We start from the raw sequence: 22,083 nt of genomic DNA, 5'->3' as shown, positions 1-22,083 counted from the left end.
TGGGTTACAAAGACAGATATAGAACTTTAAATTATAAATACTTGTTGTTATATAAGAAAAAAATGTTACCATTTTCTTTATAACCATAATTAAAATTTAAAAAATTATAAAATTGAAAATTAAATAAAAATTTCAAAAATCCCCCGTATATGAGGATTAGCATTTTGCCAACTGTTTAGAAATGGAATGAATTCATGATAAAATGTTCATTCGTATTTGTAATTTTTCAACGTTCATATTGAATATTCATTTTTCTTTCCTTTTATTACTATTTTCCCTATAATAAAAAAAAAATGAAATTTACATGTATTTTAATTCTGGAGGACTCTATTACATCACGGTTCACCATACATATAAATTTTGAGACTTGAACACATTTGACCCTCCAATAAGTTGTTTGCATTCTGTTAATTTTAAATTGGCGCCATCTTGTCAAAACCACATTTCTGATTTATCAAAATACTTGACAAGAAAATGACGAAATGCTACACAAAATACTCTGTAAGGGAGTTAAGCATTTTTTTAAGTCACCTGAGTCACTCAGGTGACCTATTGCTATCCGTTTTCATCCGTCGTCGTGCGTCGTCCGTCGTGCGTTAACTTTTGAACATTTTCAACTTCTTCTTTAGAACCACTCAACCAATTTCAACCAATTTTGGCATATAGCATCTTTGGGTAAAGGGGAACAAAAATTGTGAAGTTCATAGTCCCTGCCCCCCTGGGGCCCCAGATGTGGGGCAAAAAACACCAAAATTGATGAAAACTTTGAAAATCTTCTTCTTTACTCCTGGACATCAAGCAGTCAAACTGTTGGCATGATTGTAATAAGCATTTGGCCCTCTACCTAAATTTTGAAATTCATGGCCCCAGGGTCAGGGGTTCTGGTGCTAGGGCGGGGCTCTATTGATTATATAGTGAAAATGCATGAATTCCTTGAAAATCTTCTTCTCTGCTCCTTGGTATTATTTAAACAAACTAAAGTGCATGGTTATGATGCACAAGGATGCTTTTTCAAAAATTGTGAAATTCATGGCCCCAGGGTTGGGGAGGGGGGGGGGGGGGCTCTATTAATTATATAGTGGAAAAGCATTAATTCTTTGAAAATCTTCTTTTCTGCTCCTCGTTATAAAGTAAACTAAGTGTGTAGATATGATGAACGAGAGTGCTTCTTCGTGAATCATAGCCTCTAAGTCAAATGTTCTGGTGTAAGGATAGGTCTCTATTGATAATATAGGGAAAATGCATTAATTCTGTTAAATAATCCTGTCTGCTCCTTAGTGTTGAGCAGATAAATAAAGTGCATAGTTATGACGAACAATTGTGCTTCTTACAAAATTTTAAATTTTGTGCTCTTCAGGTTTTGGTGTTTCTTGGTTAGGGGGGGGGGGGGGGGGCTATATTTACTAATAAAATGAAAATGTGTTAATTCTTTGAAAATCTTCAACTAAGTGCATAGTTATGATAATGAGGGTACCTCTACCAAATTTATGAATTTCATGACCCTGGGACATGGGTGCTAGGGTAGGGTTGTTTTGAATCTGTAGTGAAAATGCATTATTTCTTTGAAATCTTCTCTGCTCCTTGGCATATTGAAGGCAAACAGAATTAAAGTTTTAATAAGCAAGGATATTTTTACCAGATTTTTGAAGATCAGGAGCATTTGGTCAAGTGCTCTATTAATTTGTATTCAACTGAGAGAAGTTATTCCCCTTTGCCATTTACTTTTGATAATTAATCACTGTAAATAATGTATTTGAAAGTTGAAAGAATAAGAGAATTATGCAAAAAAAATATTGAATAATACAAAAAGTAGTTTCATAGTTTTAATGATCAGATAGACTTGTAAATAATAAATAGATAAAAATGAGACAAAAATAACTTATTGAATGTTCAAGACCAAGCGAGGCCAATGTGACAGGTCGCATTGTGGGGTTAAAAGTAATACAGAGGAACTAATAGTTTGTTAATAGTCTGCATGCTGATAGTGCTAAATGGGGGATAAATTAGAATTTAATGTATGAGTTGTTACTGAGTACTAGACTAATTATTTCATTGATTCTGATCATCCTATTTCTCTTGCTTTTGGGCAACAAAGCTTCATCTATCAGTTTATTTTATACTCTATGGATCCTCTAAATTGTTGTATTATACTCAGGTGACCGTTAAGGCCCTTTGGCCTCTTGTTTTTTCAAATCATAGAACTTAATTTTCTTACATCCATGTAGATTTTATTACGGTATAATTCTGATATATGAGGAGCATAAGTAAAAATCATCATTAAATCTGGGTTTTTTTAAAATTATTTATTATTCATTTTTTTTTCTTATAATCTTACTAAAATGGATTTTGTAAAATGATATACTGTTAAATCATTTATATTTTGTAGGTTGAGGAAAATAAAATAGTTTGCGGGGATTCGGCTCTGAGGTGTTTAGTTGTTGCATATTCCAAAATTTACATTTTAAGGGACTCTTCATACCACTAACAACAATGATCCCCCCCCTTCCAGTTTTAGATTTCAAATATTTAACTGTGTTATCAATTGTGTTAGCCAGTAATTTCAACATACCCAGTGGCGGATTTAAGTGGGGCGCACCCGGCGCCACGCCATCCCTAAAATTGTCAAAGTTAGCGTAAGTCATAGTTTCGTCGAGAAAATGTAAAATGTCTACTTGGTAGACCTCATTTTTACCCTACAAAATCAATAGCTTCGCCCCCTGGGCCCCCACCAAGGCTTCGCCCTGAGCCCACCGGGGTCCTCAAGGCAGCCCCCAGACTCCCTATCTACTTCCTCCCCCCCCCCCCACTTCAATTCCTGGATCCGCGCCTGATATCAATATTTTCAACATCCGCTTAAAAATTTTATTTGTATATTAAATAATTTTAGTGCTTTGTTTAAATAGGCATATATATCAGATCATTGAATACCATACATGTTACAGTATTCTAGTCTTGTGAAAAGGAATGTGTGTACAGACCTGTAAGCACAATTATTTCAATAAAATTACATGGTCATTATAAATTCCTTAGATAAACTGCATCTACACATGCTGCACTACATTGTGACTGGTAATAGACATACAAAATGTGTATATTTTATAGGTAATGAAAAGTTTTACCAAAATTATGTTTATGAACCTATGCGAGTACCTTTACATATTTGGGTGTACAGTATGTACAGCTAATAAATTTCTCAGTATCAATCCATATACATACCTTACTTTTTTTATTTAGTTTGAAACTGGTATAACCGTCCTGATAAACAATAAACCATTTTATTTACATTTGCAAATATTTTTCTTAGATGAACCTATTGAAGAGAAAATATGTTCAATTCTGTATGAACTTATTAGGGGGTCAGAGGTCATGGCGTGACCGAATCACACAGCGAGATGATATCTTGTCTACATATTTCTGTTACGGTGACACTGGTTTCGGAACTTCTAAGCCGTTAAAGCGATGAAAAAGATAAAATAATTGAAACATATATGTTTTTCTTCGTTCAACAAATGATCATTTAGTTCTTTCTTCGGTATGAGGAATGTTTTTAATTAGCCTAAAATCACGCTTACCTTTTTAACCCGAAATTCCTTTGAAGGTATGTAAACTGAAGACGATACCACTGCTTTTGACTTCATATATTAAGAACTCATACACTAATAGTAAGATTATTCTCAGTAGCGATCATGGATTTTTCATTATGAACAGATATTTCCTGAACTGGACTGCTGAACATCAATATGTAAGTATTCAAATGTTGGAGCGAGGCGAACTCTCAAGACCAAACAGCTTCGAGGTCATTGCGCGTCACAACATAGCAATACGGCGGGCCGTTCGTGTAATAAATGCAGACCCCAACAATCTTTTCAGAATATTCGTCTCAAATGTAAATAAAAGTAATAAACAACAATGCTAAAAAGTTCACTGGGAAATGAACTTGGTTGGTACGTGATCAAATCTTCTGAGAAGCCCTTCGGGCTTCACAGGATTTGATCACGTGACCAACCAAGTTCATTTCCCAGAGAACTTTTTAACATTGTTGTTTATTTCTTAAGTAAATTATTTATTATAACATGCATTTTCTTCGGGAACAACTATTTCAATTTCATTTGCATGGAGGTGGGTGCATGGGTGGGGTAAAACTACTGGGTAGATACACATGTATATAGAACCTGAACTTGAAAATGAATTATCTCTCCTCCACTGGAAAGAAGTTAATCTGACCTTGAATGCCCCCCCCCCCCGGCCGTTTTCAGTGAGTACATATATACAAAAAAAAATTTCCTATCATCTCCAAAATTAAACTCTGTCTGCAAGGGTATTATTGTTACTATTATGGTTATTCAGACAAAGTATCAAATAAATTACAAAGCACAAAACAATTTTATTAATAATATTATAAAAATAATAAAATAAATGCCATGACAAAATTCGACAGCACCCCCTTCCCATTTGAATGAAAAAATCAATCCTTTATCATGTTTTAATATAGATCTAACATTCATGCCCGTTTGTAATTCTTACCAGTTTGTACTGCAGAATGGAATATGTTTTGGCTGCAATCATTTGTTCTTTGCACAAGCGGAATATTGTAGACATGTATCATGATACTTGCTTTGTCCTTGCTTGTTTTAGGATGAGCCCTCTATCCGATACAATGATACATGCACAATGTTTGCTTGTCACTCCAGTAAACAAAACGTCATCACGAAGTTTTAAAGCATATAATAAAGGTTTTAACAAGTACAGTTTATCACAATTTCCATTTCTACACAGCGATACAACATAAAAGGCCTTAGCGCAGGGGCTGTTTGCTTGTTCAAGCTGGATTGTTGTTTTTTTTCTACATTCAAAGATCTTAAAAATGAGTTTTTCCACTTCCATAGTGCAATGATGCTTCACAACTCACTAGTTTTCATATAAAATGATCATACATGACCTTCTATATTCCATGTTGATATACAGGACTGTGATTTTTACCCAATAATACTGAAGAGTTCCAACAAGGGGAAATAACAATTTAACTTCAGGAAATTGGTTGTAGGGGTCTAAAATGAGCATTAGAAATTCATATGAAGTACCTAAATTAGTTATTCCTATTTTTAAAAATATAATAGACTTAGAATCTTTTTTTTCATTTAGATATTTAAGAAATAGTCTATAAATATGATAATAGACTGTTATTTAAAATATATGAAATTGGAGCTAAGTATGGTATTTCAAAGTTAATTATCAACATGTAGATATTATTTCCCAAGCTCAATATTTTACTACCTAGTAGACCTAAGACTATTCTAAATATTACACTTATTTGAATTTAATTTTTTACTTGGTCTTGAGAGAAAATAGCATATAAAAATGGCTAAAAAAATCATACCCATTGATTTAGAATCTATAAATAGACCTTTAGAAAATAAAACATTCATTTGAATTACATTTTTCTTCATTAATTGTATAAATAAGACCATGATTTTGAAAAGAAAACAAAATTTGAAAATAAACTGATGGCAGAAGGTCACTTTTTGAATTAAAAAGTTTGTATGTTTTTCCGTATAATTTAGTGTGATTTATGACAAATATGCAAATGAGATGTTACTAAAAATAGATGCGAGGTTCAACATTTTTTTGTAGATATTCTGACTTCTACTTTTATGCAGAAAATTTTAAGCCACTAAAAAATCCTATGTTGCAACCTTCCATTTGGACGATTTTTTGAATTTTGCATGGTTTTCTCGCAGACTGGCTCTTAAGTCAAAAACTTAGCAAGCTTTATGTTACGACCCCCTGAACATTTAAATCGAGCTGAATTAATTTTTATAAAAAGTTAGTATGTGGAAAGACTATGGTACGAGTTATCTAAAACCTGAAGATCCGGTAGGATGGCAGACGACAACAGAATCGGTTTCAATTTGCAAAACAGAGTTTTAGATTCTGAACACCCATCGCTTGTTGATCGTTATTACCAGTCAAAATACATCATAGGTAAAATACTTTTAAGACGTTCATGTGCGTTTTCAAAATTGAAAATCATGAACATGTTTAGAGCATTGTGTTATGTTTTCTGTGAGTAAATTCGAAATGAACACATTTTTATTGAGATTGAAATAGTATATGCAACAAAATGTGCAAGGAACTTATATTTATATATATTCCCTACTCAGAGTACTCTAATCAGAAGGCGAGTAGTACCGAGAGATAGATAGATGTAGGTCCCTGGTACATGTGTTTTCCATCTTGATCTATTTCAAACTTTGCAAGCAAAAGTCGGATTATGTACCGCTTGTACTTGGGTCTTGGTTTATAAATTATATGTATGGTATTTATTTTTTTTTTTTACATATCAATAAGGTACATACATATTTATAAATCAAGACACAAGTGCCTGTGTTATATATCAATGAAACAGTCTGCTGATGAAGATGTATTTTACAGTACAGATCACATCTGTTCCTGCATATTGTTTGGTGTATTCTCTATTGAGAAGTTGATGGTTTGTTTTAATACTCCCCCTCAACTTCTCTTCGAAAGGCCTAATAAAAGCAGTTCAGAAAATGACTAAATGAAGAACCAAACTGGGTCCCACTTCTATCGATGTTTTAGCTCAGATGCGATACCATAGACATATTTTGGATGCATAGATGTTGTTTTGCAATGGAAATGTAATTAAAAATACCGATTCTGCTGACTTAAAAAACATTTATCACGGTAGAACACTTACTTGCGATATCTGTGTCACTGGATTCGTTTATTCATTGAAAACTGAGTTTGAACCCGGTTGACCTCTAAAAAAGTCTAAAAAAAATTTCCGGATAAATTGGATTAAATGATCCAGTGTTAAAAAGTTATCCAGAGGAATAGTTTTAAACTTATTTAGAGGTCATCCCGGGTTCAAATGCAGTTTTGAATGAATAAACGAATCCGGTGACACAGATATCGCAAGTAAGTGTTCTTTCATTAAAAACATGTTTTAAGTCAGCGGAATCGGTATTTTATTTGGATTTCTATGGCAAAATAACATTTGTGCATCTAGACTACGTCTATGATATCGCATCAGAGCTAAAAACATCAATCGAAGCGGGACCCGGTTTGGTTCTTCATTTAGTAATTTTTCTGAACTGCTTTTATTAGGCCTTTTGTAGAGAAGTTGAGGGGGAGTATTAAAACGAGCCATCAACTTCTCAATAGAGAATATGTTTGGTGTAGTGCTTTATTATAAAAACATAAAAATGAATTGCATATTAATTCAAGCAACTTGCATTTTTGCGAAGTCTGCCATTTTGATGCATACTTTGCATAAATATTTGAAATGTACTCTGGTGAAGTTTTAATAAAAAATGTGATAAAAAAGTCAAGGTAAAGACTAATGATAACTGCGGTACTGCTCTTTTGCAGAACAAAGTCGATATTTTTTTGTGAAATATGATGTAAAAACAATTGTTTAATATCCGTCATTTAATTTATATCAAAAACTTTGCCAAACATTATTAATTTGCCCTACAAAAGAGTAGTACTGCAGTTATCGTGAAAGGACAAATTAGTGTTGTGTGAGGGGCAGAAAAATCTTAATTTTAAGTTACAAATAATGCTTGGATTAGGGTACTTGAAAAAATGCAGAGAATTGGGTCAAATTACAAATATCTGAGATGAACGGGTAAGTTTTCAATTTGTTTTAAGACTTGGGCATTTCTGCCAAAATTCCAAGTTTAATTTGTATGTAACCATGTACCATTACCTTTGAAGAAATTTTGTTTGATTCCTAATTTATTATATGGTTATGGACAAAAACTATTAACTGCCAAATCTCACTTCAACTTCATTTTATACTGAGTATGCTCTTGAAATTTTAGAAATAGTTGTTTGGGTAGTTCAAACCTATTTCAAAACCCTTCGTGCATACCCTTGAATAATTTTTAAAGTAATGATAGCATAAAATTCTGAAAACATTCTATCAGGTGTTAATTTTGGCACATTTGTACATCTTTTCTTTCTTTTAGATTCACAGTCGAGGAAGGATGAAGATATATGCATATTAACCCACTCCAACAGGTGTCTGCCATAAACTTCTTAGTTTTAATGATATACTGTATGTGTACTTAAAAAAGCGGGCTTCATATTTTAGCGGCTTTGGCGCAGACAAGGATGCGCTAATACATGAATACTGCTAAGAAATAATTAATAAATACATTATATGGCACGGACATGTATAGCGCTTATTCATGATTTCGCCAACAACTCCATACCCAGTGATTGCGCTAAATTTTGAATATGCCAATTTATGTACACATACAGTATTTATGATTTGTGTAAAATTTGATAACCTCTGCTGATTCTTTTCCCTACTTTATAAATAATTTTCTTTTACTTCTGTGACAGAATTTGTATTGTGACTGTATCAGAATGGCACCCAATCATCAGAGAAGGGAAGACGGTGTCAAAGATCAATTTTGAAGTTGATGGGATGAACCGACTGGACAATAAAATATCTGGAAAGGGAAAGAGAGTACGTCATTTAACTGCTTGCATGCAAAATTCTTTACATAATTGATTTTAAAATGTTTATTGGGTAATTGAATGGAAGCACTGTATTAGCCAGGGCACAAATCATTTAAACTCCTAGCTCTGAAGAAAGTAGAATTAAATTTAGTTACCTATCACTGAAAAAAAAAAAGGAATTGAATTTATTCACCTAACACTGAAGAAAACTGATATTAAATGTGTGATCTTCATGTGAATGGCTCATCAACCATGGATCATGTTGTTAGATTGATGGACAATGTTTTTTTTTTAAATTTCAATTTCAGGGAGCACAACTCTTGACTCCTTCCTCTCCACTCTGTGAGGTCACTTGTACTGATGAATCTAAGTATACTGTTATATGTGGAGTTAGGGCACAGCTTATTGAAGCCAATGAAAATCTAGTCAAGTCACCACAATTATTGACACAAAAGGTACATTTAAATATGATCATTTTCTCTTATTATGCATGTATAGCTTTGGGAGGACAAAGTTTTACTTTTTAAACAATTTTTTTTTAAAATTGATAAAGATTTAACATTTGTTTTTAAAGTCACTGAAAGTGATGACTTACAGGGGTTTTATCACATCTCAAAATTTTTTGACATGACAAAGTTTACATGCTATTAAAATTATATATCTAAAAATCTTTGCTAGAAAATTAATAATGCTGATGTTTCAGCGATTCAAAATTTGAATTTCTCAGTATGCATATTTTGATCGCCTCTGCTATGCGCCATTGCTCTGACGTCATAGGTGTCAATCCTGGTCAAGCAAAGTACTTATTGTGTATACAAAATGGCTCATTCATTGTGTCTTTTAAACCTGTTAGTAAATAAATAAGTGATAATTGGATAACTGACAGCTAGTAAGGTATAATTTGTGGCTGTAGGATGCACAAATGCGCACAAGAAATGTTTTCAGAGACTTTTTTCCACATTTTCTGGACTTTGTCGAGAAGTGAAAGGGGGCCCTTTTTTCTGCAAACACGAGAGCTTTGTCTCCATTCAGAAAAATAGTTTATGCCCAATCACGATTTTTTTCCTGTACCATAGAATATTTTAAGGACATGGTACCTTATCAAAATGAAAAAAAAACCCAACACACATTTTTAAAGTCGCACAGAATCTACTACATGCTAGTAGGAATGTTGTGAACTTCATAATGGAGTATGGCGCCATTGAACAGTGTTCAAGAAATGTCATTTCTAGTACATGATATTCATGGCAACAGAGAATATTTACATACAGTTTATTAAAATAATGGAGAAGTTGAATTTGAAATTCTCATATTTATAAATATTTACGAAGTCCAACTTTAGTTATTCATTCTATTTAGTTGGAAGTCTCGAGTTGTCAACGGCTTCGTCTTTGGTGTCCTCTCCTATTGTCGGCATATTTTCTTGGTTATTTCTCGCTGCTAGACATTCGTTCATAAAAAGATTGACCGTCCATAGCTAAAAGAATATCGTCGATGTCAAAATTTCCACCGACCTTATTGTGTAGTGTATATTATTTAATGGCAAAATCTATTTGATACATTTTTCTTACGATAAGCTTTACGAGTTCTATTGACCATTGAGACCTATGATGTTTCAGTACCACATGACCCCTATCTAATTAGTGGAGATTTTCACTTCGAGAACTCTATATTACGAGTGTTTTATCACCTAATTGTGACTGTTTTCAAAGTTATTTCATAATTAAACGATAATTATATGTTTCAAGAATATAATAGTGTTTCATTTTTAAAAAAATTAGATACGTGATAAAAACCCTTTAAACATGTTAAAGTGTCTGTATTATACTAGAAAACTTGATTTTCATTAGTTCTTTTTAGCCAACTGCCCAATTACTGTCATAAGGGTATATAATCAACCAACATTCATTTGTGATGAAGCCTGATTGCCTAATATAAGGGCATATTATCAACCAACATTTATTTGTGATGAAGTATCATTGGCTAATATAAGGGCATATTGTCAACCAACATTTATTTGTGATGAAGTCTCATTGGCTAATACTTGTAAGGATTTTATGAATCACTATGAAAAACCTTAATATAAGCAACCCAGCTTTTCTGTTTAATTAATATTGATATCACTGCATGAGGAACAGGTACACAAGAACAGATATTAAATCATGTAAATAGAATTACAGTCAAATCTTGTTATCTTGAACTCCATGGGACCGAGAAAAAACTTCAAGATATCCTAATGTTTGAGATAGCCGAAGTTTGGCTTCAATTTTCATTTTTTGGGGAAGGAGTCAACATGCCTCTCACATAGTTTTATAATGAATTACACTTCATTTTTTCAACAATCTAATAAAATTTAGATGTTCTGAATCCGCTACCACTTCTAAAAAATTTTACAAATTCAGAAAAGAGCGAACTAAAGTGATATTCACGTTTTCCAATATTAATAATTTTCTATTTGTAACTAATTATAAGCAGAATTGTACTTTTATTTTGTGTCTTGTCATGATAGTTTGCTTAGTCAACACAATGGGGTGTTGTATACACTATATAAATGTAAAACTGGAAATGATACCCTTTCCTTAGATGATTATAAATGCCAGTTAAGCTGTAAAAAATTTATTTCATGCATATTATTTTGTCAAGAAATTTAATCATAACATTCCAAGAGCATTTGAATTTTTATAGACAAACACATGAAAGTAAATAAATGTTTACATTTTTTAACCATGTTGATAACTTGGCAAGGGTGGCTTTAATGATATTTATTCTTTTTTACTTCTGTCTGAACTTGAAACTTTGTTTCAATTGCACGTACTGTTTGTTTTCTTTATTTACAACCAGATATTTATCCCCCCCCCCCCTCCCCGGATTTAGACCAGGTCCTTCAATGGATTGCTAATAATGGCGAGTTTTCTTGTGACATGACGTGATGTGATTCAATGATAAAATTTAGCATGTTTCCTTGTTTCCTTGCCCAGTTGTCATGTCCTTACTTCAGTGTGTTCTTGTCTGGTTTCCACCACAATATTTCTTTGTCCTGTTGTCCTTGTCCTGTTTTTGTCCTAATGTCTTTATCACATTGTCCTTCCTACAATATGTCCATGTTCTGTTCACACCACAGTATGTTCTTGTTCTGTTGTCTTTACCATAATGCAATCTGGTCCTGTTGTCCTTTCTACAATATTTTCTTGTCCTGCTGTCCTTAACATAATGTGTCCTTTAATGCATTCTTACCTGAAATATCCCTTTCCTCTTGTCTTTCATAATGTATTTTCTTGTCATGCTTTACTTTCTACAATATTTTCTTGTACTGTTGTCCTTCCAACAATATGTTCTTGTTATGTTGCCCTTACCCAATATTTTCTTGTCCTGTTTATTTTTCAACAATATTTCATTGTACAGTTATCCTTCAAGAATATTTTCTTTTCTTGTTTTCCTTCCAATAATATTTGCTTTTCTGTTTGTTCTTACCACAACATGCCCTTTTAATCTTACCTGAAATGACATTTTCCTCTTGTCTTTTATAATGTATTTTCTTGTCCTGTTGTCCTTTCCACAATATTTCCCTGTCATGGTGGCTGTTGTCATTCTGACAATATTTTGTTCTCCTGTACTTCCCACATTTTCTTGTCCTTTTGTCCTACCAACAATATTCCGTGTCCTGTTGTCTTTACCGCAATATTTTCTTGTTCCATTGTCCTTACCCAATATATTCCTGTCCTGTTGATTTTCAACAATATTTCATTGTACTTTAAAAATATTTTCTTTTCTTGTTTTCCTTCCCATAATATTTTTTGCCCTGTTGTTCTTAACACAACATGCTCTTTTAGTCTTTCCTGAAATGACATTTTCCTCTTGTCTTTCTTAATGTATTTTATTGTCCTGTTGTCCATCCCAGAATATTTTTTTGTTTAGCTGTCTATTCCTACAATATATCTTTGTCCTGTTGTCTTTACCACAATATTTTCTTGTTCTGCTGTCTATCCCACTATATTTCCTTGTCATGTTGTTCCTACCACAATATTTTCTTGTCCTCTTGTACTTCCCACAATATTACGTTGTCCTGTGACCTTCCCTCAATATTTCTATGTCATGTTGTTCTTCCCTCAGTATTTTCATGTCATGTCCTCAGTATTTTCATGTCATGTCCTCAGTATTTTCATGTCATGTCCTCAGTATTTTCATGTCATGTCCTCAGTATTTTCATGTCATGTCCTTCCCATAATATGTCTATGTCCTGTCATCCATCCCTCATTATTTCCATGTCCTGTTCCCCACAATATTTTCTTTTCCCACAGTATTTCTTTGTCCTGTTGTCCTTGCCACTATCATTTTTTTTAACCTGAAATGTCCTTTTCCTCTGGTCTTTCACAGTTTACTTCCTTGGCCCTTTGTTCTCTTAGTCTTTGTGGGATGTTATATAGGACATGCCACCATTGGTATATGTCTATTTCTTTTTCCCTCTCCTGTTTAATTCAATTTTTCTGATATATCAGATTTTATTTTATTTTAATTTGAACTTATTACCGGTATGTCGTCCATCTCAGAATAGAATATAGTATACATTTAGAAATGTGAAATATAAATTAAAATGACTTGGCCATTGAGACAAAGGCCAACTCTTTTCCTGAAATTCAGCAGGACAGTCAAAAAAAAAAAAAGATACATCATCGGAATTCAACTACAGTGCCTGTAGTTTCTGTTATTTGTGACTCCATTCCGAAGACTCAGTTATGTGTTAAATGTATCTTGTCAATTATGTAATGAATAATTTGTTTGAAAGAACGCAATACAATTGAGAATGATAGGGATATTTTTCCCCTCCTTGCTAATTTACAGAAGTGTATCTGGGGATTATTTATTTGTTTGTTTTTGAGGACAAAAGCATCTGGTTCTTGTAATTTTATCACTCTATCTCTCATGTAGAGCCGAGAATGAATAATTAGCATCTCTCACGATTAAGTTGAATATCGGAAAAAAGTCACATTCAATCCAGTATTAAATGTAATTATTCAATTCATATTTGAGATAACTATTCAATTCATATTTGGGAGATGACAATTATTAATGTTAGATATAAAATCAATTTTTCGTAAGTATGGAAAATGATAATGGAGAATGATCTATAATAAAGTGCTTTCTTTAGAATTCAATAAAGTGACTATTTGGATTCTCAGCTTACACATGATAGGCAAATTTCTTTATTTATCTTGCTATATATGATTAAAGTCAACATTTTTTACAAGGGTTAAGTTAGATGAGGAAGACAGAGGTGTTTGTTCATACTCTGCATGCCAGTTAAAGTATTAACGAAACAATCTTTTTTACCCATCTAGAAGTACGAGTTTATCCGTGCATGATACAGTCTTTGAAAAGAGTTCCAAAACTATTTCTTGCAAGTAATTGTTAAAATTAGAAACCTTATTAAAGCAGTGCTAATTGTCCATGTAAACAACCACGTGCTGCCAAATTTGATTTCGGGGAAGAACATAACCGCTCCTTTTTCTGTCGACAGCATTGTCATTTAGTTATTATGAAGCGAAAGTAAAAACGTCTTTGACATAACAGATATAGACGTTCAACTCAAGCACCGCTTCGCACATTTGAAGAACGGTGATAAGTGGCATTTGTGTCAAATGCCTTGGCTGTATTTTTGACAAGACTGTAGGAGATTCCATGAGTGTCAAAATCGTTTAAGTGTTCTCCCTCCTCTTTCTATGGGTTCTATAATTAATTATAACATGTTAACGATGTACGATGCAGTAAAGTAGGTATTTTAATTCAAACTGATTGTTGAAAGTTTTGTAGCATAGGGTAAAAGGCTATCTCATCCCTTCATTAAAGACTATAATCTTGAAACTCAAGCTATTTTTGTGGATAAAGCTGGTCATAAACTAGCTGAACAAAGAACATCTTAGGATATGTATTTTATGTTAAATCAATAAAGAACTTAGATCAAACGTTAGGAAGAAGTGAAATTCTTATAGTTAGAAAAAAAATAATTAAGACACTGCAAGGGATGATTTTGAAAGAATTGTCTAAAACAAATATTGAAATGCTTTTATAATTATTTTCAATCGTATAAAAATACTTTCTTCAAACACTAGCTTTTAACCCCTTCGAAATAGGAGTTTTTTTTTTTAATTGATAAAAGAAGAATTTTCGAAAGTTTTGTATTTAAAAATTAACTTGAGAAATTCCCTAAACGCTCCGTTTACATCTGGAACCTGCTCAAAGACCATACCTGAATGAATGAAGAATGACTAAATGTCAGCAGTCTTATGTAATAGAAGTTATTTCTGTCCAATTTGCTTCCCTCACTATTGTTTCAGGCTTTCATTAGTAATTACATTGATGTATGGGTTTATCTAATGAATCTTATCTTGCACATTTTATTTCACCACTTGTTAAAAAACCCAGATGTTCCGGATAAAGAAACGTAATTAATTCACAAAACAGTGTTTAACATTGAATTTCACTGAGAAATCGCGGTGGAATTTTGTATTGGATTTTTTTGCACTTTACAAATATGCTTGAATTTTGTTATAAAAACCTTCAATCAGTCTTCCTATCAGCTTTATCATGAAGCGAAAGAAATTATTCTGAAACACCTGCTTTCTATAGGGCGTATCAAATATAACGAGTAAACTTGGCTTTCCTTATAACCGCTGATTATATACTGATATATTTATCGATTCTGATTGATGGGTTGGCAGTTTCAAGTATCCGTAGATGTTTTCTTCGCTGTTTAGTACAACGTAATAGATAAGTTGGAACTGGGAACTCAATGACTTCATTGTTGTTATAAAACTTTATATATATATTCCATATATAATAGCAGGTTTCTGTGGCGGGTGTAGAATTTGGCGGAATCTTTTTTTATGGAACGGACTCAGTGTTCCATGAAGTTGCAAATCAGTAATATAATTTGGAACCGCTTAATAGTTCTTCATGTTCCTTAAATACGTAGATATATCATTTGTTCGTTTGTATGTTTGAATACCGATTTACGCAGGAGTATATTAATAACACAATGATCGAAGTTAATTTTTTTGCCTTCAGTACTTTCACTCAATGATGCAAATTTAGCGAATAGAAATTAAGCGGGCTACTTCTAAACCTCTAAACTTGCATCCCGCTAAAATTCCGCTACTTAGTACAACTTATTGTATATGTATGTATGTTATGTTTTATTTAGTATTTTTGATCTTGTTGTTATATTATTTTGTTTTTTAAGCCACAAACAGAAGGATATATTGCAATTGTCCTCCCAAAATTAGGAGATTTTGAGTCTGCAACAAAGAATTTACTGTCCAAGGAGGAGTATATGAAAATACGTTTCTCAGGAACTTGAAGTGATGCAACCTCAAGAAAATCAATGCATTGTTTTTGTCAAATGACTGTTATCATTGCAACTTATACTTAAAGGTGTACTTCTTTTAATTTTCTTACAGTGTGTAACCATTAAAAATGTTTCACAAAACAGTGTATCATTGTCCTTACTGAAATATTGGGTTTATTATCAGATCTGAATGGTTGATGCAGTTTTACTTTGAGGTAAGTAGATTTGTTTGTTATTTATTGATACCTGTTTTCACTAACCAGTTTGCTTTTCCAATCCAAGCAGAAACCCTAATTGCTAGAACATCTTCCGAGTTCGATCAATTTTTAAACTGAGGCAGGTTAATGAAAAGTGTTGGCCATCATACAATCATTTAAAGTCAGCTTTTCAAGATTTCTAATCGTTGTTATAATGATCTTGTATGCAAGTGCATCCTATGGTTTGGTCGTATTTTGACTGACGTGCTTCATACCAATACGTTCTATTTCCATTAGTGAACTCTTCAAAATTAGAGGCGCGTTTGGTCGTCTGACTGGGACAGCAGGTGTCATAACAGGTTGCACAACAGTATTAAATTTTGCTATATATTCTTACCAAAAATGCGCAACTTTGAGTAGGTGGTATTAATTGAAAACAAACTTTTGAGAAGTTTCCTTTTCAGATCTTTATAAAGATTTTAGTACCAAAAAATACATAGCCATCCAGCAAGGCACGCAAGTTTGTCTCGCTCGAAGTCGAGCAGGTGCTTGAAAATCAAGTCTAGGACCTAATCACTCCCCACTCAAATACAGTATATAGAAAATTCAGCACGCCCTAAATTTTAATGAATCTAGTCAATATAGGAAGTTTACATATTGTTTTTCATCTCATAAAAAAATTCAGCTCCAGTCTCGTGTTAAAATGCCCGAATCGGAAGGGAAGATTCAGGAATTATTTTGCGTCAGCCATCATTTGACGTGAACCTCAAGTGAAATACTGTTATGACACCTGCAGTATTTCACTTGAGGTTCACGATTTCACTTGAGGTTCACGTCAAATGATGGCTGACGCAAAATAATTCCTGAATCTTCCCTTCCGATTCGGGCATTTTGAACACGAGACTGGAGCTGAATTTTTTTATGAGATGAAAAACAATATGTAAACTTCCTATATTGACTAGATTCATTAAAATTTAGGGCGTGTTGAATTTTCTATATACTGTATTTGAGTGGGGTGTGATTAGGTCCTGGACTTGATTTCCAAGCACCTGCTCGACTTCGAGCGAGACAAACTTGCGTGCCTTGCTGGATGGCTATGTATTTTTTGGTACTAAAATCTTTATAAAGAATTGTTTTACAAGATCTGAAAAGGAAACTTCTCAAAAGTTTGTTTTCAATTAATACCACCCACTCAAAGTTGCGCATTTTTGGTAAGAATATATAGCAGAATTTAATACTGTTGTGCAACCTGCGTGGCGTTGCGCATAATACAAAACATGCCAATCTCAATCCAGTTTTAAATGTTACATAGGCGTCGGACCCGGGGGGGGGGGGTCGGGCTTAGCCCCCCCTTTTTTCAAAGATAGGCATAATATAGGCATTGAAAATTGGGGCTTACCTTTTTTCGTTGGTTTAGCCCCCCCCCCCTTTCAATTAGCCACCCCACTTTCAATTTGCTTCCGACGCCTATGTGTTAAATGTATTTGTCATTCCATTTAAAGAATAGAAGAACTAAAAGACATATGTAAGAGAGCGAGAACCCTAAATTTATCATCCATTAATAAAAATACTACATTTCCGAGGCATGTGTATTGTATTTAGATGTACCATACGATAAATAGATACATACGATCAACAATAGATATAAATTGATACCGTTGTCATTCCTACTCTTGATGTATATAAAGTCCACAACAATAAAATATTTCATTAGCATTTTCTTAGGATTTGTTCATCGACATTTAACATATTGTTTACATGTTTATGTTACGTTTGTCCCAGAAATCCCGTGAGATTTGTACATTTTCCGACTTTTTCAGAAAAGAGCGCACTAAGAAGTATAACTCTTCCATAGTGGAAATAGAACGTATTGTTAGGCATTTGTTTTACACTGATTTTGCAACGGATTACTACGTTTACATGATAAATACAGAGGGTTTAGAGCAGATGTGACCTGTCGACAGGGGGTGCTTAATTCTCTTAGGCACCTGATCCCACATCTGGTGTTTCAAGGGTGTTTTTGTCCCTGTTCACGAATGTATTGTTTACACGATTTATGTCATTATCTTTGCCCATTTCAGAGTAGAAGCAATTTAGGCTACGATTTTTCGTGTTGATATGTCAATGTACAATTTCATGAAAATAGACATCGCAGTAAGATGCAACCATTACAGAGATTTAATTAATAGTTAGAATCTAAAATAACGTATATACTCGCTTATAAGTCGGTCCGCGTACAAGTCGGTTGTATTTTTATGCCCCCGTATCGAAGATAATTTTTGCCCTGTCCCGTCTGTCTGTTTGTCCAAAAACTTGAACCTTGCCCATAACTTTTGATTGGTTGGAGTTATGGCTTTCATATTTCACATGTGTATTCCTTGTGACAAGACCTTTTTCTGGGTACCATCATATTTGACCTTTTGACCTTGTCCTTGGAGTTTGACCCAGTTTTGCAAACTATTTCCAAACTTTAACCTTGCCCATAACTTTTGAACAAATGGTGCCAGGGTTTTTCATACTTCACATGTGTAATTCTTGTGACAAGACCTTCCTTTGGATACCAACAACTTTGATCTTTTGACCTTCAATTAGGGGTTTGACTTCTGAAAAACTTTAACCTTGGTCATAACTTTTGAATGGTTGGTGCTAGGGCTTTCCTACTTCACATTTGTAATCCATTTGATAAGACCTTCCTTTGGATACCAACAATTTTGACCCTTTGACTTTGACCTTGGAGATAGACCTAGTTTTGGAAAACTTTAATCTTGGCCATAACTTTGAAACGGTTGGTGCTAGGGCTTTCATACTTCTCATGTGTATTTCTTGTGAGAAGGCCTTTCCTTGGGCACCATCTATTTTGACCTTGACCTTGGAGTTTGACCTACATTTGGAAAACTTTAATCTAGACCATCACTTTTGAACGGTTGGTGCTAGGGCTTTCATACTTCATATATATGTAATCTTTGTGATAAGACCTTCCTTTGATACCAACAATTGTAATTGACCTTGACATTGGAATTTGACCTACTTTTGAAAAACTTTAACCTTTGTCATTACCTTTGAACGATTGCTGCTTTGGCTTTCATATGTCACCTGTCTATTTCTTGGGAGAAGACCTTTCCTTGGGCACCATTAATTTTGACCATTTGACCTTGATGTTTGACATACTTTTGAAAAAAAAGTTAACCTTTTTTATATCTAATCAATGGTTGCTGCTAGGGCTTTCATATTTCACAGGTATATTCCTCGAGACAAGACCTTACTTTGGGTATCAACAAATTTGATTTGTGTTTGACAAAGTTTAACCTTTTGTATAAGTTGCCATACGGGGGCATCAGTGTTTCAGAAACACATCTTGTTTTAGATTAATTTTTGAAAAATTATCCATTAACTCGCTTATAAGGCAGTGCAGATATTTTGCTAGAATCTGTAAACAATTTTTGATTAATAATCTATTGTATTTACCAGAGTTTCAAAGTATATTTTTGGGTAGACATCGATATTTGATTTTTTATTTACAATTCCAACAAATAAAAGATCATTTAAATCTCTAAGTGCTTGTCCTATGTGCATGTGGTAACTTTTGATCTTCATTACCTGCATTAGATTAAGTTCCAATCTTTACAAACAATTATCGTTGGAGTTGTTACAATATTACTAAATTTTCTCTTCCATAAAAATAACAAATTTTCTAGGACTCACCTATAAGTCGGACCTAGACTTTTGGTTCAAAATATAATTCCCCAAAAATCTGACTTATAGGCGAGTATGTACGGTATTGTTCTTGACAAAACACGTATGATCAAATGTGTCGTAATCAGGCATGGGGTCATCGTAATCGAGTAGTTATAGCCGATAGTAATGATTTTTCCTCCCAGGAATCCACAGTAATCTGTAATCGATTTCGAGATTTTCGGTTACTTTTGATTTAACCGATTACAGCAAAAATTTTCTGTGGAATTGTTATAATATTTTTTCAAATATCTTTCGAATACTCTGAATAAAAATATCTATATTATACATATTATAATTTTCAACCCCACGCGCCCTTTTGAATATTGGTTCCTATGAGAATTATATTCAGCAGAAATCTGTTCGCTGTGATTTCCACTGCCTGGCAGATTTTTGTATTCATTGTTTAGATATTTGTATTCATTTTTACACGCCTTGAATCCCCCGCGTGGCTCAGTGGTTAGAGCGTTTAATCTTAAGTCGCGGAGTAGGGAGTTGATCCTTATATCGCGGGTTTGAATCCCACTGCGAGACGTGGAGACCGGTCCTTCGGATGAGACCATATAAACCGAGGTCCCGTGTCGCAGAAGGTGCTGACACAAGAAGAACCCTCACTGTTCACTGAGTGCCGAGTATAGGTCTTAATTTTCAGCCCTCCTCCGGCAAGTAGTGGCGTCTCCATATGAGTGAAAAATTCTCGAGAGGGACGTTAAACAACAAACAAACAAAACACAATGTCTTGGAAAAATTGCTTTTAACAGCTGTATATGAGGAATTTTTAGCGAGCCGCAAATTAAGTACCCCCCCCCCCCAAAAAAAAAAAAAACATCAATATTTAAATCTAGCGAGAAGTAATGTTAGCGATTTCGTGATGCCTAGAAAGATATCAGTAACCTCCAATACGGAATGAATTGTTAGGGATGTTCAATTTTTGTGAACTCAACACTCTTGCTAAAAAATAACAAAAATTAAATTCTCGCTAAAATGTCTGTTTATTGCTATAGGTCGGGAGGGGCAGAGTATGGAGCAAGTGAACAGGCCTCTGCAGCCTCAGGAGGGATCAGAGCAATTTTGCAGGGCCTAAGTTGAGTCACATTTTGTCCGCCGTCACGAAATGTCCGCCTCTTTTTCAGAAAAAATTGTCACGTTATGTCCGCCGTCACGAAATGTCCGCCTTTTTCCCAAAAAAAATCGTCAAACTATGTCCGCCGCCACGAAATGTCCGCCTTTTGTCCGAAAAAATCGTCACATTATGTCCGCCCTTACAAAACGTCTGTCCAAGATTGAAAATAAGGTTATATATTTTATCATTATCATTTCTGTGTGTCCCCCTAACATCGAACCTTTATCTTGATATGTCTTTTCGAGCAATAAAATATATGTTTCTTTAACCACACTTGTTATAATGTCTGTCTTCAGAAATATCCGCCAATTTTATAAACGAATAAAAAACAACTTTTCTTTTACTGTATATTGTTATTATGTACACAAAATCGTGTTGATACTGAAAAAAGGATATATTATTTTTATGTTTGCACAGGTGCATGTACAAGCTTTGAATATTTTTAAACAATAAAATGCTTTCTTTGTAAGTACTAGTTTATGAATTAATATTGCAGCTGTTGCAGAAATATATTAGAACGTTTATTGTTTATATTTATATCTATATACTTTACTTACGCTGAACAGCATTGATTTTCTTAAGAAATGAAGGAAATAATCAGTGGATGTAAATATATAGAAGTTGTATTGAGCTCAAGTAGGGTTTTTTTTTCTTCAAAATACAGTATATATATACGATACCGGTGTATGAAAACTAAATTTTGTGTTTGTCTAAGAAAAAAATAATTATAACGGTTTATTTTATCTGACTTGGCTACAAATGATTTCAATAAATGATTACGCATAAAAAAATAAATTAAAAAAAAAAAAAAACGATTTCATTGAACTATATTATTTTCGAACGATTAATGGAGATTTGTTAAATTTCGCTAAATTATGTATTTGAGAATCCAATGGTATGTTGTTTGAAATATTTAAACATGTTGGATTTATTGTATCTGTTTTAAAATGACGTGTATATATACATTTCCTATGGGATTTTTTTAAAAATATGATGAAATTTTAATTTCTCAAGAGACAGAATATTACGACATTTTTGCTCCAGCAGACAAGGACAAAGCGCGTTTTACAATGTGCCAAGCATTTTCCCGCCAAAGAGAAGAAATGCAGTGGCGGATCTGACGGGGTTTTGGGGTTTCAACATCCTCCTTTGGATATGTTAGAGAGAAAGAGAGAGAGATAGAGATTTGTTGTGTT

The 22,083-nt window shown here is 33.5% G+C and overlaps 1 protein-coding gene across 1 annotated transcript in view; it reads left to right on the top strand.

Moving 5' to 3' along the window:
• The window catches only part of LOC133202233 (telomere-associated protein RIF1-like), a 52,251-nt gene extending 36,275 nt beyond the window's left edge, over positions 1-15,976 (top strand). Inside the window, exons 35-37 of the mRNA XM_061338010.1 lie at positions 8,370-8,500; positions 8,802-8,948; positions 15,731-15,976. Coding sequence (XP_061193994.1) covers positions 8,370-8,500; positions 8,802-8,948; positions 15,731-15,847 — 395 coding nt within the window. The 3' untranslated portion in view covers positions 15,848-15,976. The remainder of the gene's footprint in view (positions 1-8,369; positions 8,501-8,801; positions 8,949-15,730) is intronic.
• Positions 15,977-22,083: the final 6,107 nt, after the last annotated feature.

Source organism: Saccostrea echinata, unplaced genomic scaffold, assembly GCF_033153115.1.
Source record: "Saccostrea echinata isolate AGI-Se365-2 ecotype Australia unplaced genomic scaffold, CSIRO_AGI_Sech_v1 ptg000046l, whole genome shotgun sequence".
Lineage (NCBI taxonomy): Eukaryota > Metazoa > Mollusca > Bivalvia > Ostreida > Ostreidae > Saccostrea > Saccostrea echinata.
The sequence above is the reverse complement of the archived record's forward strand: the minus strand, read 5'-3'. Positions and strand labels throughout refer to the sequence as shown.